Genomic DNA, 26,314 nt, shown 5'->3' with positions numbered 1-26,314 from the left:
TGCCTTCTCGGTGTATAGGTCTTTTAAGATATTGTTTATGATAATAACCTTTTTTGACTCAGGTATCTGCCTTTCTCTTGTACTCTAGCTACTTGTGATAAGAGACACATGTCAAACCATCATGAAATCACCAGTTAAATAATAGTTTTTATATGATACGTATGTTATATGTGTCACCACACTTAGGGATACTCAGGTATCACAGTCCAAACAATGTCACACACTAAAATTAGAGGCTAGACATTATAAAATTCTAAGGTACATTTATAGGCTGATATGTTCTCTTTAGATGGCATCCTATTAAAAAATAACAAATTAGGTGAGAGATTTCTTTGTGTCATTTAATGTCTTGTGATCAGATGGAGGTGTTTGACTAAAAGACTATTCTATACTAAGGTAGACATTTAAGTGTGTTACAAAGATAATATAATTGTCATGCAAAAATACTATGTGTCACTTTTGATCTCAAGTTTTCTCTATAAAACTATATAATTGTTGTCTGTTAACATTCTGCAGGGATTCAACTCCTAGGACAACCATGGTTAATAAAAAATAACAGTCTTCTAACTTATAATTTATATTTCAAAGTGCTTAATATCCAAGTAAAATTATAATAGTTAAGCTCACTGCTCCCACCAAAATGCTAAAGTCACTGATTTTCTCTCCTGGGTCTTCAACAACTAAAGTTTAGAGACCAAAACTAGAAAGGTAACTGGGCTAAAAGGACAGCCAATATTTTGTCACTGTCCCTCCAAGGTCAATGGGAACCCAGGACATGAGAGAACCTTTTCTACAGGATCTTATATCTTTGGTGAGTCACCCAACCTTCTGAGGAGGGAGATTGCTAGATGCAGAGAACAAAAATTAACAAATGTACAGTGTGCTAAAGGAGGGTCACCAGGAGGGAAAAGTCTCCTATGCTTTCACTTCAAGCAGCATGGTCAAGCAAGGCCATGACCCATGCTGACAGCTCACACTGACAAGAGCTGAGAGCCTCTGTACATGGTTCCAAAGTAATGCCTGAGGAGACTTAACTGACCTTGATAGATAGCAAGAGGTGAATTTGATTGACACAGGTCTCACTTTAACTTGGTCTTAAACACCCAGTAGAAATGTATAAAGATATTAAGTTAAGACCATAATAATAAAGCTAGATATAAAAAAGTGCTCCAATCACTGACCCCTTCTGGCAGTTTCCAGCTATACTGGTAGCTGATCACTGTTATGGATCATCAAAAAAACAAACAAAAAATGACAGGGCCAGGGATTTAGCTTGGCAGCACTGTGTCTTCCTCAAAAGTGCAAGGTCCTGAGTTCGATCCCTGGTACCAAAAAAGAAAATATGGTAAAATGTATAAGAGCTCAAGAGTTCTTAAATTTCTTAGCTAAAATTGTCCTTCAAATTGTCTCTATCTTCTTACAGCTAAAACTAGAGAGATTAATGACAAAATATCTGACTTATAGATAACCTCCATCAGTAAAAGAGTCTAAGAGCCAGCAGGTTACAAGCACTATTTCAATTTCTAAATGTTGGCTCTTTCCCCAACCTGCCTTTCCATTCTAGTGTTCATGCTTAGATTATGCATGCTCTAATTTCATAAAAATTTTGTTTATTCTTGCCTAGAGGCTGCCAAACTCCAAGTGATCATACAGATGGAACCAACAACAAACGCACTAGACTTTTAATGGGATCCACCAGATAGACCTTACATCAAAAGTTCATAACTGCTAAACTATGATGTGACTTCTAGCTGAAGCCCATTAGAGTAGCTCTCTAGGGAGGGCTCCTGACTGCTGTCTCCCCGACATCAACCTTTCTCAGCTCGAAGCAGTTAGATAGAAACTACACCCTTTCTCCCCAAACTTTAGTTAGGGACACTTCTTCAGAGGGGGGAATATTGTAGAGAGCTAAGTTAATTAGATATTTTGTAGGCAGTTAGACAGGGCCAGCCCTGGGGGAATCAATAGGAAAGACAAATGAGATGGATTCACTGAAGATCAGCTTTATAAGAGGCACTGGAGTTTCAACAAGATGCTACACAACTTGGGCTTCCTGAGGGGCAGTCAGTCAGCATTATAAAAAAGGAAAAAGTACTACACTTACATACTTCCCCTAGAGATGAATAGCAGTGATTGATATTCTAAATAGGCATCAATCACCTTAAAGGGGACTAAAATCTCGATAACCTATGGGGGGGGGGCTTGTTCAGTCCATATGTGCTTGCTATGTGACTAGCTTCCCCATTTCATTCTTATTTATTCAATATTACCTAAGTGACTATACTTGTTGCAGGTTTATTGGTTGATCGTAGCTTTGCCCCACCTCATGATTTCTCATTGGATCAATATTACCTAAGTGATGATTGTCAGGTAAAAGGGCTGAAGACCAAGACCAGACCAGGCCACAAGAAGCCTTTATTAGGGGAACAGATCTGCCGGGCTGTCTCTGAACAAAGGAGAGACAAAAGCAATATGGCCGGGGCAGGGAGAGTCTTTTATAGAGACTGAGGTGGGGTTTATAGGAGCTGAGGTGGGGTTGAGTGAGGTAGTGACCAAGGAATGGAGGAGCCGGTGATGTCACTAGGTGGTAGGAGGTGAGCAAGTATTAGGTTACTTTCTAGGCGGGAACAGGGGCATACTGGGAAGAAGGGTTTATTCTTTGGTGGGAGCAACCATCTTGGCATGATGTCACACAGGGGAGGGGGCAAGGCACGATAGGAAGAGGGCAGCTACTATACATAATAGCTGCTGAGGTGGTGGGAGACCTATCAATGATACTTGTAATCTTAGTTGACTGTACTTTTTTTTTGGTACAGGGATCAAACTCAGTACCTTCTATTTGTGAGGCAGGTGTGGTGCCACTGAGCTAAATCCCCAGCCCAGTTGACTATATTTTTGTCCCACCTTGTACCCACCTCACCTCATGGCTTTGCTCAATAAAATACCTTTGAAAAGTGGGTGGATGGGCAATCCACTTTCTGGTCCCCTTTCTGTCTCTCTTAGACAGAAGCTATCTTCCTCTCAATAAAAATTTTCCTACTCATAACTTCTGTTGTTCCTAGAATTCATTCTTCTACTTTAAAGAACATGAACTCATGTTTTGGATATCTACCAGGTTGGAAGTTATAATATTTCCCTTGTTTGGATTATTTTGCTTATTTGGATTACTTGGTGCTCTATATCAAAATGGGTGGCTCTAATCCAATATAACTGATATTCTTTTTTTTTTTTTTTTTTTTTTTTTTGGTACCAGGGATTGAACTCTGGCCCTTGTGCTTGTGAGGCAGGTGCTGGAACCACTGAGCTAAATCCCCAGCCACTAACTGATATTCTTGTAAGAGGAAATTAGAACACAGACATGCAGAGAAGAAATATCATGTGTGAATACAGCAGAAAGATTGATATCTGAAAGCTAAATTGGCTTAAAAAGAGAATTTCTTCTTCTTGGAAGAAACCAACATACAAACACCTTGATTTGGATTTCTATTCTTTAGAATTGTGAGAATATATATTTCTGTTCTTTAAGGCACCCAGTGTATGATATTTTGTTATAGCAGTCCTTGAAAACTAATGCATGTTGTTTATTGGTATCATTCATATCATTAAAAAACTCTGGTGGGTTAGCTAGCTTTGATAGCTAGCTTAACATCAAAGGGGGAAAAGCATAGAATTTGTGGGGATGGTGGTGTATGCCTGTAATCTCAACACTCTGGGAGGCTGAGGTAAGAGGATTGCAATTCAAGCCCAGCCTGGACAATTTAGCAAGACCCTGTCTCAAAATAAAAATAAAAAAAGGTCTGAAATGTATGCGGCTCAGTATGAAGGCCCTGGGTTCAATCCTCAGTAAAACACACCACACACACACACACACACACACGCCCACGTGCTCACACACATACACACACAATAGAATTTAACACACTAAATTTGTTTTATATAACAAAGCAGTCTTGCTGTTTCTACAACAAAGCACTGATGGAAATAATAATGATTGAGTACTATAATTAGTTATCTATTATTGCATAACAAATTATCCCAAACCTTAAAACAACAATAAATTATTATTTCACAATTTTAGGCTTGGCTAAATGATTCTAATTTAGAACATGTTCCTCCCAGCCCCACCCCCCAACCCCACCAGGGATCGAACTCAGGACCTTGCGCTTGTCAGGCAGGCATGGCACCACTCAGCTACATCCTCGGCCCCTAAGTGATTCTAACTTAGACTCTCAATGAGTTTACATTCAAAATGGATTATTCATCCAGACACTTGGTGAGGGCTGGAGGATCCTTTCTAAGACAGTCTTTCCATTTGGCTGTTGGTAGGAGCCTCAGTTCCTTGATGCTGTTGATAGAAGGCCTCAATTCTCATCACAAAGCTCTCTCCTAGAGGCCCTTGAGTTTCACATGATATGGCAGCTGGTGGCTGGTTTCCATCACAGCAGGCCATTCAAGAGAGCAGAATGTCTTATATGACCTAGTCCTGGAAATTGTGTCCTGGAAATTGAGAGGGTGCTCGCTATACAAGGATATGAATTCCAGAAGGCAGGGAACATTGGGAGGGTGGGGCTCAAAACCTTTTGTGTGTACTATTCAATTTACCAGTCACAACAATCCAAAGAAGTAGTTACCATTTATCTCTGTACCTCAGATCTTGTCATATCTGGCAAATAGGAGGCACTTGAGATTTTCTTTGGAAGAGCTCAGCACCTGACAGATAAAGAACTCAGGATCTATGATCTCATTACCTAGATTCAAATTCGTGATGCTATTTACTGTGCAACTTTAGGCAAGTTTCTTAACATGTTTGTATTTTTAAAACCTGGGCCACTAGACTTAGTTATCTGAGAATAACCTAGAAAAGTTTCTGATTTTTCTCTACTCTAGTTTTACATTTAAGGAAGGAGATCATTTCCCTCCTGATTTCTTACTCTAGGTTTTTAGCAGAGGTGAGAGCACATGTAGGAAGAAATCAAAAGCTCTCCCAGTAAGAGAGGAAGAGGAAAAGTTTGTGAGAACAATACAAAAGCCATGATTTCCCCTGGAGGTGGAGGAAGGAACATAGGCTGGCCTCCTTGATTAGGGGCCTCAGGCGTGTGTGTACCTCTCAGACTCATGCCAACAAGTTGGGTCCATTTTTCATGTAGTTTTGGTCTTCATGTGAGGACACAGCAGACCTGATTTCTTCCTCGGTACCAAGACCTTAAACTGAGAGGGACTGTCACATACAGCCTTTTTGCTAGATAATCTGCCTGGCTTTCTTGTATCCTCACCATCACAGGCATGGATCCCAGACACAACATCGAGGTCAAAAAGCATCTGCCTGACCATATTGTATGTTTCCATTGGCCATGGAACGCCCAGGGTAGGTAGGAAGGAAACAGTTTTCCTGATCCTGACCTGCTAACTAGTAGTATTTCCATCTTGGCTAGTGCGAGGCAGATCTATGACCAATCAACTTTTAGCTTTGTTGAAGTCAGGCTATACACTCCTCTCTCTGGCTTCAGGGAGCTCATGTGCTTAAACTTGTATTACAGGGCTGGGGATTTAGCTCAGTGGTTCTGGCTCCTGCCACACAAGCAAAAGGTCCTGAGTTCGATCCCTGGTACCAAAAAAACCCAAAATAAAACAAAAGCCTTTGTATTACAAAGGCTCCTGGAGATGAGGATATCTAAGAAATAATATATGACCCCTGTTTAGCCCTTCTTCTGATTTCTTCACTGGCTGCAGATGCAAAATCTTCCCCATAAAGATATCTTCTTTCAACCCAGTTGCAGAAAGCATCCTGTTTTTCATGATGGAAACTACCTTGGGTAAGTAACAACTCCCCCATCTTCTTCCCAGTAAACTCCTCATCATCTGCACACCAGTTTAACTTATCCCCTCCCTCAGGTAAAGGTTTTTGTATGCCAGGCAATTAGCTTTCAGGCATTCTAATGTAGAGTGAGAGTTTATTATTTTTCCCTTTCTTAGCTACAATACAGAGATAGAACACATTTTTTTCTCATCTCAAGAGTACTATGAAAATTAAGCTTTTTCTGTCTTTCAGGTTCTATTCTTTATAGTCTAGGAGATAAATCAAGGGAATTGGAACCAGAAAGAGAACTGGGCTGGGGAAGTCCCCACAAGAAATAATCACTAAGAAATAATTCAAAAGGGAAAAAGCTCTTTCCTTGAAAATCAGGGTGCATGGGTATAATAGACATCCTCCTGAAGGCATTTGTTTATGGCCACAAGTTACCTAACCCAGATGTGAGCCCTCTCCATCAATTCTTATTTCAGAGACTGTACAGTAGTTTGCTTGGGCTGCCATTACAGAACACTACAAAGCTTAAACAGTAGAAATTTATTTTCTCACTAATCTGGAGGATAAAAGTCCAAGCCCAAGGTGTTTGTAGATTTAGTTTTTCCTGAGCCTTCTCTCCTTTAGCTAGAAGACAGTCTTTCCTTTATGTATTTGCACTCCTGTATCCTTATTTGTCCAAATTTCCTTTGCTTCAAAGGGGACAGTTATATTGGATGAGGGTCCACCCAAAATGACCTCATTTTTTTTTTTTTTTTGGTACCAGGGATCAAACTTGGGACCCTGTGCTTGTGAGGCAAGTGGCGGCACCATTGAGCTAAATCCCCCCCAAAAATGACCTCATTTTAACTGAACTTCTCTTTAAAGGTCTTATTGCTGAGTATGGTTACTTTCTGAGCTACTGGGGATTAGGATTTCAACATGTGAATTTTCAGGAGCAAGGTTTCACCTGTAATAGTGATGGTGAGAGCTTCATCACACAGAAAGCCTCACCTAGTAAATGCTGAAAATACTGATTTCATCAAGTGGGGGTAAGGCCAAGATATAAAAATTCTCTTGTCTTTATTGCTAAGATTTGGTTCATGACCAAGTGGCACTGGTGTCTCCAGGGAAGCTGTTGGTAATTCATCCTAGTACTGAACTAGGATCTGCAGTTTCCTAAGACCCACAGGCAATTGCTTTAATAAGTTGAAACTTCAGTATGATCCAGGTGATTCAAGAGTTCTGCAGGAATCAGGAAGTTTGAATCCAGATCTCTGGTTTTTGCTTACACATCCCAACCTCTCTCAAAGGAGCAAGGCTTCCAGAAGCCTCTGCAAAGGAGGGAAGTAGTATTGGAAACTGAGAAATGGACACTTCCACCTTGAGCTCCACACCCTGGTCATATTTGTTCCAAAGCAGGACCATAGGGTCCTCCATCTTTCTGGAGACCCCTACCGTGATACTTTCTCATCAGGGTATCTATCTTCCCCTTTCCTCTCCCTTGTTTTCCTCTTTACAAATAAAGTGTTTTCCTTCTGTTAAACTTTGTTCCTCTGATTTTTTTATTGGGGCTGAGTTTACAATGATGGGCTGCTTGGATAGCACAGCAGTGGTGTTCATCCCTCAGACTTGACATCTTTGGTTCCCTGACTCGGAACCAGATGTGACAAGTTTTTTTTTTTCTTGTTTGTTTTGTTTTTGTTTTTTGAGACAGGGTCTCACCATGTAGTTCAGGATGGCCTTGAACTCACAGGGATCCTCCTGCCTCAGCCTCCTGAGTGTTGGGATTACAGTCATGTACCACTGAGATAGGAGATTAGAATGTGGCAAAACTGGCTGGGGTAGTAAGTGTGACTTGTCAATCACAAGATCCTGGAACACACATGCAGAACAGTTCACAAATCCCTGCACGTGGACTTCTCATGAGAACTTGAGCAGGTTTTCAATAGGATGGCCTAGACCTGATGTTGCCTGAGGGGTGGGATCCCAGCATCGCCTCTCAGAACTTATATGTAGAAGTTCTCCTGGATTTCCTTGACATTTGGACAGCATAAAAAACACAGATGCCAAACACAAAAAACACAGACGCTTGCTATCATGGCTTTGTTCACAAGAACCCTCCCTGGGTCCTCCAGGGTATACTTTTATCTTGCTTTTTCCTCTTTTACTCTGCCCAAGCTCACTCTGCAGAGCCAGTTTCTCCTTCACTCTTCACTTTCCCTTTTTCAAATAAACTTTGCCACTGTTTTTTGCTCATTTCATTCAGTTCTTTGTTGGAGATGACAAGAACCTAGAATCCAGCTCCAGAAGGAGAAGTGAGCAACTAACACCCTGTAACATTTAACTGGCAAGCCACTTTTAGAAGGAGCTACCAAATAACACCACCACACCTTGCTCCTAAATCATTTTTGCAAGCTACATTCCTCAAACTTTTTTAAGTTGAAAATTTTCCCTAAAATCAAACACTATAAAGGATGTAATTTGCAGTGTTCTACAGAAAAGGGCACTTCAAATAAAATATAAACCTCTCTCTTTCACTGATTAGTGATTTCTTTAGTTTTAAAATTTTTATTTTTATTAGTACATGTTTGCAGTACATAATGTTTACATTCATCATGGGGGGTTGGTACATGTACATAACATATAATTATTTACATCCCTTTCCTTTTTCCTTACTCCTTACTGAACATCACTCTTAAATGTACCAAAAAAAATGTAAATAGCATTAAGACTTTGATATCTATCATTATTCATTTCAAAAAGTACACACATGAGCTCTTCTGAAGAGCTGGAACTTTTACAGTATTTCTTTTCCTTTAGATAATGATTATTTTATTTTTTAAATTTAATTTTATTTTTTGTAGATACTTGAATCATTTATTAAATTAAATTAAACACAGACAAATAAGCATACAACACACAAGAAAATTATAGATAATGATTATTTTATTAATTAATTTGTTTGGGCTTTTGAAACAAAGTCTTGGCTCATAGTGCAAGCTAGCCTTGAACTCATTATGTAGCCCGGGCTGGCTTCAAACTTGTTGCAATTCTCCTGTCTCAGCCTCCCAAGTGCTAGGATTATAGGGATGTGCTACCATGAATGTCATGGCACTATTTCTTTTCAGTTGTTTTTCTTTTGGTACTGAGGATTGAACTCGGGACCTTGCTCTTTGGAGGCAGGTGCCGGAACCACTGAGCTAAATCCCTGGCCCCACTATTTCTTTTTCTTAATTTTCCTTTTCATTGACCTCCCCATAGGATTTTATGATAATTCAATCTATTTTATGATAGTCTTTCATTGGTTACGGTTTCACCTTTCTCTGCACCAAAATACATAAATAAATTAAAATTTTAATAATTTTGTGGAAGAATAAAGTTCAAATGTCATTTTTTGGATTGAGTTATCATTACAATTATTAATAATATATAATGCCCAGAACATTGGGCCTACTTCCCATGGCGACAAAGAATGAAACCAAATAGAAGAAGGTACAGTGCAAGCAAATTTATTTAAAAGACATAAAGGCAAGGAAGTAAAAGATACAAAGCAAAGAAGTAGAACTCCCACTAGCTGGGGTGGGGGGGAGCAGGATACCCATGAAGTCTCTTTGTCTAGGGGTTTTTAAGGGTTTAGAAGGGAGCTCAGAGCCAGGAGTGGTGGCACACACCTGTGATCCCACCACACAGGAGGCAGAGACAGGAGGATCACCATGAGTTCGAGGCTAGCCAGGGCCACATAGTGAGTTTGGGCCAGCCTGAACTACAAAGCAAGACCCTGCCTCAAAAAAAAAAAAAAAAAAAAAAAAAAAAAAGTATAGTTGCTTAGATAATATTGATACAATGGGAAATCACAAGGTGGGTATGAGGTGATATAAAATTAGGGTCAACCAGTAAGATTACAAGTATAGTCATTTAGGTAATACTATTGTTTAAATGGGGATCAAATAGGGAAGCATGTCTCATATTAAGCATACATGGAATGAACAAGGATTTCCAGGAAGGAATGGACTAGTGAGGTTTTGATGTCTATTTAGAATATCAATCCCTGCTGTTCATCCCTAGGGGAAGTATGTAAGCGTAGTAGTTCCTCTTTTTTGAATTCTGGCCTTTAGTAAATGTGTCTCAAATGTCTTCTGTATTGACTCCCTCAAGTGCCCAGCCCTGTCTTAACTGCCTATATCTAACTTAGCTGTCTACAATATGGGGAGATCTGTGACAGGCACAGGACATCTGGCACATATTTTTTTAAGTTAGCAGACTCCATGTTGGGCTTCAGGCTCCATTTTAAGGCCTCCATCTTAAAGTACAGAGAGGATCTTGGGGACTGAGGAATTCACTCTCCTCCACCCAGTTGAGATCAAGCAATACCCTAAGCCCATCCCTCCCTAATCACTTCCCTCCACCCACTTGAGCTCAGACTTCTCCTTAGGAGTACACTGTATTCTGTAAAATCCCAGACCAAAGTATATACATGGTCTCTCTCTTTTTTCTTATCTTGCTCTTGAGCCCTGATTTATCTGTACCATGTGCAGTGCACCTTTTTGTCAACCCAGCACCATTTCTCTGTGACCTTCTATAAACTTAGCTGTATGTCCTTCACCATCAAGTGTACACTTTGGAGTTCTTTGCTTGCCACACATAAGAGTTTGGAATCTGTTGGCTCCACCTCATGGTAACACATACTGTCTAATAGAATCCTAATTCTTGTCTCACTAACTCCTTTCTCAAACTATATAGTTACATTGTAAATTTTTATGGGTAATTTCTAGACACAAAATCTTTTTTGAAAAATAGCTTTTATTGATGCTGTAAAAAAGAAAAAGAAGGCTATTGTAGCTTTTCATGATAGTCCACACTGTTTCCCAGACACCCACAGATCCAGGGCTAGATTAATCCATTCCATTCATGATCCAATCACCACCTAAAGCCTATCTTTTCAAATAAAATTAGCATGACTGAAGATTAAGTTTCCAACACAAAATTTCATGGACACATTCAAATTATAGCAGGGATAACAGAAAAAAAAAGTTACAGATGTAAGGGAAGAAGAGTTTCTAAATTTGACTAAAAAACTAAAATCACATTGTCATTTCTAGATTTAAAAAAATGTCCTGTTGCCTCAAATCTCATTCAGCATAAATCTCAAAATCTCATCTTAATCTGCAATATGCCTTCCCTGTCACTGACCCCATTTTTCCCAGTTCTTTAATCTTTTAGTTAGAGCCCCTCCTATCTCCCTTCATTTCCTGTTACAGGACAAGATATAGCTGTGCCTCTAAGCTTTTCCTCTGGCTGAAAAATTCTGTCGACATACCTTTTTCTTGAGTTGGGTGTGGTGGTGCACACCTATAATCCCAGTACTCTGGAAGCTGAGGCAGGAGGATCACCTTGAGGTCAAGGCCAGCCTGAACTACACTGTAAGACCCCGTCTCTAAAAAAAAAAGAAAAAAAAATATATATCCTTCTTTTCTCCTTTCTTTCTTCCTTTGCTGGGACTATCTCAAAAACAGCAATTCCAGCTGGGTGTGGTGGTACACACCTGTAAATCTTACCACTTAGCAGGCTGAAGCAGGAGGATTGCTGCAAATTTGAGGCTAGCCTGGGTTACATAATGAGTTCAAGGCCAGTCTGAACTATAAAAGCCAGACCCTGCCCCCCCCACAAGTAGCAATTCCTACTCTGAGTCCAGTTAATTGGGTACCTCTGCTCATCTCCCAAATTAACACTCAGCTTTCTAGTTTTTCCAAAAATATACTAAATTGATATAAATAATCAATCTGTCCCCATTTCTGACCCTCAATCTATTTCTTTTTTCTTTTCTTTTTTTTTGAGGCAGGGTCTCACTATGTAGTCCAGGCTGGACTCAAACATGCAGTGATGCTCCTGCCCCAGCCTCCCAAGTGCTGGGATTACAGGCAATGTACCAGCATGCTGGACCTCAATTTATTTCTTATTTTGTTCCTTGGATGAATAAATGATCCAAGAATTCAGTCATTTAAACATATAATAATATGAGTTTTAATCTAATCACTAGAATTTGAAAAGCAGAGACGGTCTGAAGGAGTCCTTAGAGCATTTTCCAGTGGGACTTCCTGAAAGCAGAGACATCTCCAAAAAGATAGATGGAGAATCAACTATGAGGATGGTTCATCCCAATCCATAATCTTTAGATATATTGTGACTAATCTGTTCTTCATGGTACCTAGTACCAAAAAAAAAAAAAGATTAAATTTGCAAGGCAACATAAAAATTTCACTTACCAGAAAAAGTATGCCTCCTGTTGCAGTTTTTTTTCTTTCAGATCATCTGATGTTATGATAACTAAATTAGTTGGTAAGAATACACTAGATGAGGTCTGATTTGGGGACTTTTAAGTTTGAGAAAAAAGAATTAAGATGAAGGAGCAACTTGGGCTTTTTTCTAGATAATTGACACTGTCCGTCAATTTTACCACTTCCCAAAATCATGGTTTCCAGTACCTTGTATCTCAAGCGAAGAGCTGGCTTTGTACCTGAGCCAGACCCTGACCCTACTTGACATGTCTGGAATCCTTCCACTGGGAATCTGCTTCTGGAAAGAAGGAGTGAAGTTCAGTCTTGGAGAATAGATGAACCTGTCTGCTGCCAGAGGGGCAGCCTAGTGAAGGGTTTTGGTGGTTGATCTTTCTCCCAATCACTGGGCCCTGGGAAGTGTGAGGAGATCAGATGGGAAACCTCCCCTTAATCTATTGTTCAAGCTCCTGGGATTCTTATGCCATACACCTTGGTGAATTGCAAATGACAGAAGGAGCTGGTTGATTTCCTAGTTTCAACACTCTGGCCTCACTATCTTCCTTAAAAATCTTTGCTGAATCTGTCTTTAACTTTTTAAAATAAAATTTTATTCATTCTTTACATGTTTTTTTCTGTTTAAACTATTTATTATACTTTTAATTGAGGATGTAAAAATTGTATATATTCATAGGGCACCATTTGCTGTTGTGATACATGTACACATTGCCTAAAGATCAAATTATAGTAAGAATATTTATCTTTTTAAGCATTTATCATTTCTTGGTGGTGAAACATTAAAAATCTTTTCTACTAGTTTTTTGGAAATATATGGTACATTATTGTTATCTATAGTCCCTCCACTGTGCAATATATGCCAAAAGTTATTTCTCCTAACTAGTAAAACTTAGTACCTATTGACCAATCTTTCCTCACCCTCCTTCTGTTTATTATTTTATGTTTACTTGGCTGAGTCTGTTTCTAAATCCATCCACGTGCATCTCATTTTTCTCAACAAGTGTTCTTGAATGGCTACTAAGTTCTAGGTATGTGACATATGTTAGTGAATGACACAGGCAAAAGTTACTCTCTTCAAGGGATTTAAACATCAGCCGATGCCAGCCACGGTGGCACACTCCTATAAACTCAGCATTTGGGAAGCTGAGGTAGGAGGATCTTCAGTTCATGAACAGCCAGTCTGGGCTACATGGCAAGGCCAGCCTGAACTCCATGGTGAGACTGTCTCAAAATAAACAAACAGAAAACTTCATCCAAAGAGGCAAGCAATAAGTGTATCAAACTAGCAAGTACCTGCTCTATGAGAAAAGGACAGGAACTGTAGAAAAATGCCCCCAACCCCAATAGATACAGCAGGGCAAGGGGCACTGGGGATTCAAGGTAGGAGAAATTAGCCATTTTACATAGCATGGTCAGGAAAGGTGGGCTTCACTGAGAAGCAGCTTTGCACAAGATTTGGAAAATTTGAAGGAAAAGATGAGATGTCTGGATAAAGAATGTTTCAGAAATAAGAGACTTGTGCAGTGGTCCTTGCAAGGGTGGGAAAATGTCAGTGCGGTTGGAACAAATAGGGCAAAGTTTAACAAAGTAAAGAAAGAAAAGGGCAAAGTAAGGGTTCAGGAGATCTGTGGTCTGTAGATTGGGCCTGGAAGATCTTGCCTGTGCTGGGCATGGTGGTGCGTGCCTATCATTCCAGCACTGGGCAGTCTGAGGCAGAGGGATCGCTGTGAGTTTGAGGGCAGCCTGGACTACATAGTGAGACCCTGTCTCAAAAAAGAAAAGAAAAGAAAAGAAAGAGATCCCTACCTGTAATTCCTGCTATTTTGTAAACCTCTCATTTCACTTCACCCTGCTGTTCTATAGGAAATACCCTTGGCTACTTGAAATGCTCTCAGTGAGGCTTTCTCCAGCAGCCAGATGAAATTAAAGACCCTCTGTGATACATTTATACCATCTTGGGCTTCATTTGTCATGTTTACCAAGTAAAGATGCATATATATGGCCTCAGCCTCCCTTAGCAAGGGCATTTGCATTGGACTACGTCCCCAGCCCTTTCCTCCCTTTTAAAATTTTGAGATAGAGTCTCTCTAAATTGCCCAGGCTGGGCTCAAATTAGCAATCCTCCTACCTCAGCCTCCCAGAGTGCTGAGATTAGTACTTTGAAAGTTGTATCAGGTGCTGGCAATTTAGAATTTTAATTTGTAAACTGGAATTTAATTTTTTGTTTTTATTTTTTTGAGGCAGGGTCTCCCTTTGTAGTTCAGGCTGGCCATGGAACTCACTATGTAGCCCAGGATAGGCTGGAGATTTAGCTCAGTGGTTCCAGCGCCTGCCACGAAAGCACAAGGTCCCGAGTTCGATCCCTGGTACAAAAAAACCCCCCAAACAAACCAAACTATGTAGCCTAGGCTGGCCTCAAACTCGTGGCAATTCTCCTGTCTCTGCCTACTGAGTGCTCGGATTATAGGCATACACCACCATGCCTGGCTAAACTGGAATTTAATTTTAATTTGGTGACTTGGTGTCACTGGAATAAGTGGAAATACAAATATTTCTTGCCTTTCAAGAAGGCTCCTGAAGCCTCCCCGCCCCTCTGGGTTTATACTGCAAGGGAAACAAGAAGAGGGAGGGAAGGCTTGAGATTAAATCAAGAAGGTTCTAAAGGAGGGGCTGGTGAAGGGGGAAGGGTAGTTGAAGGGAAGGGAACACCAGGATGTAATCTTCCACCCTGTTAATGGATCAAGAAAAGTGTGAGCTGCTACTTCGAGAAACCTGCAGACCTACACTGAGCAACCAGAAATCCACTAGTGCTGCAGACCATCCAGACAAGGTAGGAGTGAGGCCTCCCTGCACAAGGGCAGGCAGGGGATTTCAGTTTACCCATATAAACCTGAGAGAAGATCGTTGGACTCTGAAGAGCAAAGAAAGGAGGAAGAACTCCCACCACTATGGGAGACAAAGCTGGAGGCAGCTCCTTTTCTGGCCCTGAGGCCAAAGCTCATTCTTACCTTTGAGTAGAAACTTGCCGGAAAGGTTTTGGTATCACTCTGGACAACAGCTAAAAATCCTATCAGAAGGAACTGCTTTAGGCACATGACTTGAGCCAATTTAGATGTTATAGATTAGATAACAATGGGTTTTAAACAATTAGGCTCTTCTGACCTGCCCTCAGAAAGAATTTGGGAGAGGAAACTGCAAGATATAAGACCACTGGAGGCCGGGCTGTTGAGCTTTGGACTGATTTTTCCGGGAGCTAGAAGCACAAACGCTACAGCTGTGATATCCCTTGTGGCCCCGAGTAGGAACTACTGAGCATACTGAGCGGCTCTGAAACATCTGGAGACTTAATTTAAGGAACTGGTGAGCTAAAAAATTTGGTATTCTTCATTTTTCTTCTTTACAACCAGGATTGACAAACTTAGGCATTGCAGGCCCCTTACTTAGTCTCTGTTGCTACCATTGTACTCAGTCATACCAGAAGGAAACAGTGATGGACAACAGTACTTACAAATAATCATGGCTGTGGTCCAACGAAACTTATTGTGGATGCTGAAATCTTGAATTTTATATAATTGTCACGTGTCACAAAATACTCCTGTGGTATTTTTATTTCCTCAAGTTTAAAAATGTAGAAGTTATTGCTTCTCAGCCTTTTGGCTAAGATTAAGTGTAAAAATGTAGAAGTAAAAAAACAGAGAAACAAAAACAAAAAAGAAACAATTGGCTGGGTTTGGTGGTAAATGCCTATAATCCTAACTATTCAGGAAGCTAAAACAGGAAGATTGCAAATGCAAGTCTAATCTGGGTAATTTAACAAGAATCTGTCTCAAATTTTTTTAAAAGGGCTGGGAATGTAGAAATAAATTTAGTATAGTTCAGTGGTGCTGGTTGCTTGTCTGGCAAGCTCAGGTTCTGAGCTCAATTCTTGGTACTGGAAAAAAAAAGTGGGCTATAACACAAAAAGAAACAAGAGATTTTCACTGATTCTAAGTTGCCATCAAGTGTATGTTATTTTTGGTGGTCCTATAAAATACAAACAATATATATGGTACAAATTATGAAAATGTTTATATTGGTACTAAGTATCCCAATGATACATAGATGAGATGCAGCTTAATTTCAAAGATGTTAAAATGAAAATATAAGCATGTTCCTTAGAGTCAATGAAATATATTAATGGCATAGATGGTATTAGAATACCCTTGATAGTGAAGTGAGGATATTATTTTACAAAACTTTTGTTTTAATTTGTACATATACACAGACTTTTTTTTCTCCAGGGCAGGATAGTGTTAAATCATTTGGATCTGGATTCATTAAATGTTTAGAAAACCTAGAATTAATAGAGTAGAGTCTGTTGTACATGTAAGTCATCCTGTTAATATTAGCTACTATTTATTTAACAAAGATATAGCATCTACACTATAGCAGATACTGCTCTGGAAGCAGTAGTAAACAAAACACATTGCCTGCCCTCATGTAGTGTTCTTATGGCTTATGTTTAGATGTTCCCCCTAAAGCCTCATGTGAATGAAGTAGGACTACTTTGGGAGTTGCTGAATCTAGAGTGTGCCATTGATTCATGGGAGGGCGGCTAGTCTTGAGGGTACTAGGATTAAGGCTGTGAGTGCTACCCATCCTAAGTAGCCTAAATAAGATAAAAAGCCTCATTCCAAATGAAGTAGGGCTACTTTGGGGGTGGCTGAATCTAGAGTGTGCCATTGAGTCATGGGGCAGGGGAGGCCTAGGCTTGAGGGCACTAGGACTAAGGATGTGAGTGATACCCACACTACGTAGTCTGAATAAGATAAAAGGGGCAGAAAGATGCTCTTAGGCCCCTTGTTGCTTTTGCTATTTTGTGGGTGCCATGAACTGTTTCTCCTCTGATGCCCCTCTGCTGTGTGCCACCCTGCCTTGGAGCCAGGCAATAATGGACTGAAACCTCTACAAACTGTGAGCTAAATAAACCTTTCCCTTTTAACTTTGGGTGTCAGGTATTTTTGTCTCAGCAACAAGAGAAAAGTAACTAATACAAGTGTACAGTCTAGAGAGACAGAAAAGCAGTAGGCTCTATTTTATATGTTGCATGGTAGGCAGTAATAAATGCTAAGTTTAAGAAGAAGCATCATGGGGAAAATAGGGAAGCTTGTGAGTTTAGATAGTGTGGTCAGGAAAGACTTGGTGAAAAGGAAACTGGGACCTGAGGCAGGCTGGAAGCCTGACTGGGGATAATATGGACAGAGAACATCCAAGGCAGGGGGAGCAAGGGCCTGGTGTATTTCATACTCACTGAGACAGTGGCAACAATGGAGTGAGTGAGAAGCAGAAAAGATGAGGACCACAACAGACAAACTACATGGTCCTGGGCTCTATTGGACATTTTCAAATGACTGGGATTTCCTATGAATGAGATGGAAAGTCACGGGTGATTTATAGGCAAAAGAGCAAATGTCAGCTCCTTTATGTGTTTGTGTGTACATATATATGTAATATACATTGTCTTTTTTTTCTATATATATATTTAGTACCTTTGTTTTTTAGGTTTTATTAAAAAATTTTAATTGACAAATAATACAGATTGAGGATCTCTATCAAAATGCTTGGAACCAGAAATATTTTGGAGTTTGGGGTGATATTTTTGTGGAATATGTGCATATACTAATAAGATATCTTAGATGGAATGCACATCTAAACATGAAATTCACTTATATTTAACATATATCTTATATAAATATCCCAAAGGCAAATTTTTATATAGTATTTTCAGTGCACCTGCATTCTGATCTTTCATGTGAAGCCAGTTATGGAATTTTCCACTTGTGGCATCATATCAGTGCTTAAGTTTCTGATTTTAGAGCATTTTAGATTTTGGACTTTGGGATTAACAATGCTCAGTTTGATTTATGGTGTAAAGAGCAATATTTTGAAACCTGTATACACTGTGGAATGACCAAGTCAGCAATTAGTATTCAGTATTTATCATCTCATTTCAGCATTGGGATGACCATGGGGAGATCTGACAATAGTTTTTTTTGTTTCAATACTGTGGATAGAACACAGAGCTTTAGGGAAATGCTCTAACATTAACAAAAAAGGTTAACACTAGAAATTCTGCAATGATCCATGGAGAGAACATGGTGTTTTCCATAGGGAGGTGACAGTGGAGGTAGAAGGGAGTAGTCAGACTCTGGATACTTTTAGAGAGTGGGCAAACAGGGCTTTCTGATTGATTGGTTGTAGGATGTGAAGGAAAGTGTGGCAAAGGATGACTCCAAAATTTGTGGATTGAGCAACTGGTTTTGTAGTCAGCCCTCCCTATCTGTGGGTTCTGCATTCTTGGATTCAACAACTAAACAAAAATACATATTAGAAAAAATTGAATACACCCTGAACATGTTCAGACTTTTTGTCATTATTCCTTAAATGATACATTAAAATAACTTTATATAGCAATGGGTATGGTGGTACAAGCCTGTAATCCAATCATTTGAGAGGCCAAGGCAAGAGGATTGCCTTGAGTTCAAGACTAGCCTGAACTACATAGTAGTGAGACCCTGTCTCAAAAACAAACAAAAAAACCAATAGCATTTATATTGTGTTGGGTATTTTAAGTCCTAGAGATTATGTAAACTACATAGTAGGATGTGCTAGGTTCTGTGCAAACACTATGCCATTTCATGCTAAGGAACTAAAGATTTTGGTATCCAGGGTAGGGAATGTGGTGATGGTCCATGAACTAATCCCCTGATGATACCCAGGGATGATGTGGGGAGAAAAGTAACATTAATATTACAGGAGTAGCTGGTGTTTGAGAACTGAATTTTGTAAAACTTAATTAGAAAGCTTAGATTTCCAAGAGGGTACTTCTGGAACCAGGAGGCAAGTGAGGTACCAAGGATGTAAAATGTAAGGAGATGGGTAGTCCAAGATGTTCAACTTGTGCCTCTCTGAATCTTATGCCAGTGCTTCATTAACATCACAATTGCAGAAGACTTGGGGGAAGATAGAGAGATAAATTTTGAATTATGATGTCCCTTAAATAGTTCAAGTCTGACTGGGTGTGGTGTCGCACGCCTGTAATCCCAGCACTCGGGAGGCTGAGGCAGGAGGATCACTGCAAGTTTGAGGCCAGCCTAGACTACATAATGAGTTCAAGGCCAGTCTGAACTACATAGTGAGACTTTGTCTCAAAATAAACCAAAAAACAAAAGACAACAACAACAAAAACAAAAAATAGTTCAAGTCTTCTGGGAGGTTCAGCTCAGTGGTAGAGCACTTGCCTAGCAACCACAAAGCTCTAGGTTCAATATCCAGCCCTGGAAAAAAAAGAAAGTTCTAGCTTATTTTAAGGTGTAAAACAAGGAAATGTAATATCTTTTGAAATAAATAATGTTTTTGCATGGTTGCACTTAGATGCCAATTTATGAAAAGAAAACTGGAAGTTGAAGGGACCACTGCTTCAATCAAAAGTAATTTTAAAATGGCAGGTCACTTCTCCTTGAGTGAAGAAGAACAAAAAACAGAACTACTGAAGAAGCATGAGAGAGAATCCAATCAGAGGGACAAGCATGATGAAGATGATGAGCTGATCTTTGTTGGGATGGAACATGTGAAAGAAGATTCCGAAATTCTCTTTGTCAAGGTGATTTCAAATTCAAAACCAGTTATTTCAAACATTTTGAACAGAGTCACCCCAGGCTCATATTCGAAAAGAAAGAAAGGCCATCTCAGTCAAGACCCTGCTCATGTGTCTCAACCTGGAATTCATGTGACCCCAATAGCCAAAGCAATGGCTGCCATGCCAAATTCTCAGTCTGAATGGAGATCAACAGATAGTCCCGTTACTACTGAATCTTCATCGAAACTTGCTTATAAAATGAGCTCACCAGAAGTCATCCCTCCTCATGATTCAAACCAACTTTTCACTGCCAATAAAATCAGTAGAAATCCCAAAAGATCTAAACTCAGGAATGAAATCCCAAGTGTACATTCTTCTACTATGACCCCTCCTGGTATCTCTCCTATAATGGACACATGTACACCATCAGAAAGGATCTGCTTGTCAAGCAGTGTTCAGAATGGAACATCTTTTCCGTGGACTCGTGCTAATGGAAAGGCACCTTTTGTTCTCAGGGTTCCAGACCCAGAAAATAGGTCTGAAGGTTTGGTAAAAACAGGCTTATCAGGTCTAACAGGTCAAAATAAGACCTTTGATCCCAAGACAGGAACTCTGATCCTGTTACTTAGTGACTTTTACTATGGAGAACTTAAAGGAGATGGGCAGCCAGAACAGAAGACTCATTCAACTTTTAAATGCCACAGCTGCTTGAAAGTTCTGAAAAATGTTAAGTTTATGAATCACATGAAGCACCATTTGGAATTTGAGAAACAGAGAGGTGATAGCTGGGAAAACCACACCACCTGCCAGCACTGCTATCGGCAGTTTCCTACTCCCTTCCAGCTGCAGTGTCACATCGACAGGGTGCACACTAACCAAGAGCCCTCTCCTATCTGTAAAATCTGTGAGTTGTCATTTGAAACAGATCAGGTTCTCTTACAACACATGAAGGACAATCATAAGCCTGGGGAAATGCCCTATGTGTGCCAGCATTGCAATTATAGATCGTCAGCCTTTGCTGATGTGGAAACACATTTTAGAATGTGCCATGAAAACACTAAGAATTTGCTTTGTCTGTTTTGTCTTAAAATTTTCAAAACTGCAAATTCATACATGAATCATTGTTGGAGACACTGGAGCAAGAAGAGAGTCTTTCCATGTTCCAAGTGCCGGCTACAGTTTTTGAGTTTGAAGGAGGAAACAGAGCACAAAAGCAAAGATCATCAAACATTTAAAAAGCCAGAGCCACTGGAAGGGTTGCCTCCCAGAATGAAGGTTATTATTCAAACTTCAGTTCACCCATCAAGAGATACAGAATCTATTATTGTGAGTGACATTGACTTTTGCCTGTCACCTGTAAAAACTAAAAAGAGGAAGAACTCTAGATATTCTGGACTCCTTTGCAGCCAGGGTTCTGGCTAAATATATGTTTTACCCACTTTCATGGATTCTGAAAGGCAGATATGAGACTAGGTCATCTGTATATCATGACTGATGCTAGCATCCAGTGTCAGACATTTTACAGTGACATCTCTAGCTCCCTTCTTTAAAGAAGCATTTCAGAAATCTTCATGCCCTTTCTTCACTCAAACCCCTGTACAAAAGTAAACATGACTCTGATCTTTATCATCAGAGATTAATTTTTATTGTTTTTGAACTTTAAATAAATGTGTTAAATTGCTTTAAATGGAATCAAACAATAAATTCTTGTCTTTGACTTTACTATAAATAAGAGCCACCACCACCCACACTGAGGATCAAACCCAGGGCTTTCACATTGAGCTACATTCCCAGCCCTTTTAGTTTTAGGGTTTTTGGGGGGTTTTTTTTGGTACTGGGCTTTGAACTCGGGACCTTCCACTTGCAAGGTAGGTGGCAGAACCCCTGAGCTAAATCCTGGACCCCCCTTTTAGTTTTTGAGACAGGTCTTACTAAGTTGCCCAAACTGAGTTCAAGGTTTTGATCCTCCTGCCTCACTCTCCCAGAGTGCTAGGATTACAGATGTGAGCCACCATGCCCAGCTTGTGAGGTGCATTCTTGCTGTATGTTGCAGTAGTGCATACTTTTTCATTGTTGGATAGAATTGCACTGAAAGAATATGACACAGTTTTATGTCTCACTTTCCCATTGATGGACTTTGGGGCTGATTTTTTGCCTATTTAGAATAAAGATACTATTGATAGAGGGAAAATAACTCCCAACCTGTTAGATGTCAGATGTGCCGAGTTCATAGTCTAATACCATCAAGGAATGAAGTCGCAAACCAAAAGAGGAAATTAGGAGCATTGTATTGGAAGTAAGAATAGCTCCTGGATTTCCAGGAGGGGTCATGAGTAGGTGTCTAGTAAGGCTCTTTCTTAGGGGTAATTTATACAGCAAAATCACAACATAGGTACAACCCAGGTCAAACTACAACCTGTAGGATTAAAAGTATGGTCACTTAGCTAACATTGATCCAATAGGGAAATGAGTCACATGGGTAGGGTATATGGAAAGAACAGTCATTGTTTGGAAAGGGATGGGTCCAGATGTTCTGGTCATCTGCCTATGTGTCAGATGCCTATCTAGGCCCACTGGACCAGGTGGTGCTAGTTACTGTATAATCTCAAATTGCTGTTTATCTCTAAGGAGGCTTGTATATCTGGCTAATGCATCTCCATCTTGAGGCCTGGATCTCTTCAGATTTCCTTCCTGTCACAATCTTCGTGTGTCTCTTCTAGTGTGCTGACTTCCTTGAGGGCCCAATCCCTCTCTGACTGCATATTAATTTCTAACTTAGCTGTCTATAATATTATGAGCTTGCATATGTCTTCTGATAGACATACTTAGTCATTTGGATAGCAGTTGTAAGAAGTGCTGGAATTCCATATATTCGGCTTTTTTAGTGTAGATTCTGCCAAAAACTTTTCAGAAATGATTAAAATAATTTACATTCACACAACTGATATTGAGAATTTCATTGCTACAGATCTAACACATGGTACTATCAGTCCTTTCAATTAGTGCCTTTTTCTTAGAGTTGTAGTGGTATCATATTATGGCTTTAATTTGCATTTCTCTGATGAGTAATGATTTTGAAAATATTTTTACATGGTTATTCACCACTTCCATATCTTCTTTACTGAAGTTTTATTAAAGTCTTGTTACCTCCCATGTTTTAAAATGGACTGTCAAGGGCTGGGATTTAGCTCAGTGGTTTTGCCACCTGACTCACAAGCGCAAGGTCCCAAGTTCCATCCCCGGTATCATAAAAAAAGGGCTGTCAAGTGGAAAGGGTATCAGCAAATTACTAGAACAAAACATTACATTCTTGATCTGTATGATTGTTTCATATACATAAACATATGTACATATATACATTAAGTTTGGGCTCATGTATTATTTAAGAAATTGCTGTCTATAGAATACATAGATATTCCCCATGTGTTTTCATCTACAATATTTAATCTTTCATATGAAGTTATATAAGCCATCTCAAATTGATTATTTGCTTATGGTGTGATAAACCAAGGCAATAGTTAATTTTTCATATGCATATCTAAATTAACCAGGACCATTTACTAAAGACCACTCTGACCTCAATGTACTTTAGTGGAAACTTTGTGTATATCAGGTATGACTGCATATGTATTTCTGAAGCCTATTCTATTTCATTGGTCCAGTTCTCTTTCTTTATGCTAGTGTCACCGTGTCTTAATTACTGTAGCCTCTCCCAAGTTTATATATCTGGTAGTTTATTTTTTTAGCAATGGAGTTCCAAATTGCCTTGGCTGTTCTAGGAGCTTTGATGAGTTGAAGTGGTTATTGTGCATACACAATACTTGTCTTACTTGTCTTACTCTCCAACTTAGATACAATAGTTCACCATTAATTTTGATGTTAACAATGGGGCTTTTTGTATCTATTCACTGACTATCCAGAGATTGAGGTAAAAATTAATGACAGAAAGAAAACGTTGGCCAGGCGTGGTGGTGCATGCCTGTTATCCTAGCATTTGGGAGGGTTAGGCAGGAGGACTGCCATGAGTTTGAGGTCAGCCTGTGCTACATAGTGAGTTCAAGGCCAGGTTGAACTACATAGCAAGACCCTGTCTCAACCCCCTCAAAACAAACACAAAACAAAACCACAAAACTCCCAAAACAAAGATCAGGCCCCCAAATTTGGAAATTAGGCAATACAGCTAAACAGGCCTGAGTCTAGGGTGGAGGCTAGCGAGGAGCCTAAGGTACAAAAGTGCCATTTCTGTTATTCCAGGAACTGAGAGGAGAGAGTGCCTCCTTAATGTTGTACCCTCACTTACTTCACCCTGGTCCTGGTTCTTTTTTTTTTGGTACTGGGGATCGAACTCGGGTCCTTGCGCTTGCACAGCAGGCAGCGAAACCACTGAGCTAAATCCCAGGCCCATGGTTCTTATTCTAAATAGTCCAGAGATCCTCTAAAAATCTAAAACTCTCAGTGGAAAAAGGAAAATGTTGAACTCAATGATTGTGATAGTTAACTGATTATGTCAAGTTGAATAAGAAACATCCAACTAAATTGGATCAGCATAGTTCTGGGTGTGGCTGAGGGGATTTACTGAAGATAGAAGACCTGTGCTGGGTGGGCTTGTTGCTTGAAAGGTATAGAAGAGAAATTAAAAAGGAAGGTTCGCTTCTGTTTCTTCCAAGGAGCTCCAACCTTCACCTTCACCTTGGACTTAGTCTCCTGGCTTCCAGAGCAGACTGTTCAGCCTCCAGCACAGACCCTTCAGCCTCCTGATATGGACTCAAACAGGACACTGCACTGAGCTCCAGGCCTTCACTGGATACCTCGGTTCTCCAGCACACAGACAGACCTTTTGTACTCTTCCACCCCGACTCTGTGTGCAGCCTCTGTAAGCTTGTAATTTCTTGTATGTTTGTATATCTTGTGTTAAATGTATTTCTCTAATAAGCACTGACTGATGAGTGATATTGAAAATAATCACAAAAATTTATGAGATGGGGGTCAAGCAATTCGTGGAACTTTATAACTCTCAATGCATGTACAGTTGGCCTCTGTTTCTGTGGGTTCCAGATCCATGGATTCAATCAACAATGGATTGAAAATATTTGTAAAAAATGTGTCAGTATTGAACATGTACAAACATTTTCTTTTCTGCCATTATTATTTTTTTCCAGTACCCGAAATTGATTCTATCTTTTTTTTTGGTGCTGGGGATCAAACTCGGGACCTTGCACTTGCAAGGCAGGTGGGGGAACCACTGAGCTAAATCCCTGGGCCTTAGTACCCGAAACTGAACTCAGGACCTTGTGCTTGCCAGACAGGTGAGGCACCACTGAGCTACATCCCTGGCCCTTTTTTGCCCTTATTTCCTAAATGATATAGCATAACAACTATTTATACAGCATTTTTTTTTTTAGTACAGGGGATCAAACTCAGGTCCTTGAGCTTCCGAGGCAGGCAGTGTAACCACTGAGCTAAATCCCTGGCCCAAGAAAGAAATTTTTGTTTGTTTGTTTTGGTATCAGGGATTGAACTCAGGGGTCCTTGCACTTGTGGGGCAGGCAGCAGAACTACTCAGCTAAATCCCAGACCCTATAAAGCCTTTCTATTGTATTAGGTAAAACTAGTAGTCTAAAGATAATGTAAACTACAGGAGGATGTCATAGGTTATATGCACATATTGAATCATTTTACATGAGGGACTTGAGCATCTCCAGATTTTGGTATCTGCATGGGATTCTGGAACCAATCCCCTATGGACACTGAAGGATGATGACTATATTTAAAAAGAAAGATTAAAAAGTTAAGTCAGAAGAAAAAATTTTAAAAAAGAGGGCCAGGGATTTAGCTCCGTGGTTCCACTGCCTGCCTCAAAAGCAAAAGGTCCAGAGTTCAATCCCCAGGACCAAAAAAATTTTTTTAAAGAGTGAAATCAGCACTGTGTACAGACTGCAATGATGGCAATGTTCTGCATCTGCTCAGGCCCATTTGGTACTTGTGGCCTCTGAGCTACTGAAATGTGGCTACTAAAACTGAGGTACTGAATTTTAAATTTTGTTATTTGTCATTAGTTTAAAAGAAACAAATCTTTACAAAGAATTTCAAGTTATTTGTATACTCTTCCCTCAGTGAGACCTCATGACCCCTCCAGAGTAGAGCAGGGAGGTAGTGACTTGCTTCCAAAGAATAGACTACCAGAAGGGAGACAAGTAAATTTATCATGAAGAAAGCAGTAGTAAGTCATATCGATAGCAGTTATCCTTGATGTTTGATGTTAAGAACATGTCACATCTGTGATGCTTTTCTAAGTATCCCAGTATAATCATTAGGACGTTCTGCAAAATACCTGACCCTTATTTCTTATAACTGTCAAGGTCACAAAAAGCAAGGAAAGTTTAAGAAACTGTTACATACTTGAGAAGGCTGAGGAAACAATGATCAAGAGCAGTTCAGTATATCCTTGATAGGAATCTGAATTAGAAGAAGAATGTTAGCGGAAAAACTAGTGAAATTTGAAAACAGCCTGAGGCTAAGTTATAGTATTTATTAGTGGATATTGGAATTATTATTTTTTGATATTGGAATTATTGTGCAGCCAAAAGGAGATCATTTCCCACACATAATAAACATTGTAAA

General features: G+C 39.7%; 1 protein-coding gene and 1 gene segment (V, D, J or C); one reads left to right on the top strand and one right to left on the bottom strand.

The window, feature by feature from the left end:
• The window catches only part of LOC106009314 (Ig lambda-1 chain V regions MOPC 104E/RPC20/J558/S104-like), a 505,149-nt gene that overhangs the window by 405,599 nt on the left and 73,236 nt on the right, over positions 1-26,314 (bottom strand).
• Positions 14,825-21,608, top strand: LOC101711267 (zinc finger protein 280A). The gene is made up of 2 exons (XM_013071912.3): positions 14,825-15,435; positions 19,489-21,608. Exon 2 carries the CDS (start codon positions 19,499-19,501, stop codon positions 21,113-21,115), a length of 1,617 nt encoding a protein of 538 aa, XP_012927366.3. The 5' UTR covers positions 14,825-15,435; positions 19,489-19,498; the 3' UTR covers positions 21,116-21,608.

The sequence above is a fragment of the Heterocephalus glaber genome, unplaced genomic scaffold (genome assembly GCF_053883595.1).
Source record: "Heterocephalus glaber isolate CG9 unplaced genomic scaffold, H.glaber_assembly_v1.0 deba00001687, whole genome shotgun sequence".
In the NCBI taxonomy this organism is placed as follows: domain Eukaryota; kingdom Metazoa; phylum Chordata; class Mammalia; order Rodentia; family Bathyergidae; genus Heterocephalus; species Heterocephalus glaber.
The sequence above is the reverse complement of the archived record's forward strand: the minus strand, read 5'-3'. Positions and strand labels throughout refer to the sequence as shown.

What these genes read in the sequence shown, in the direction of transcription:
- LOC101711267 (XM_013071912.3), top strand. Translation starts at nt 19,499, where the DNA reads ATGAAAAGAAAACTGGAAGTTGAAGGGACCACTGCTTCAATCAAAAGT.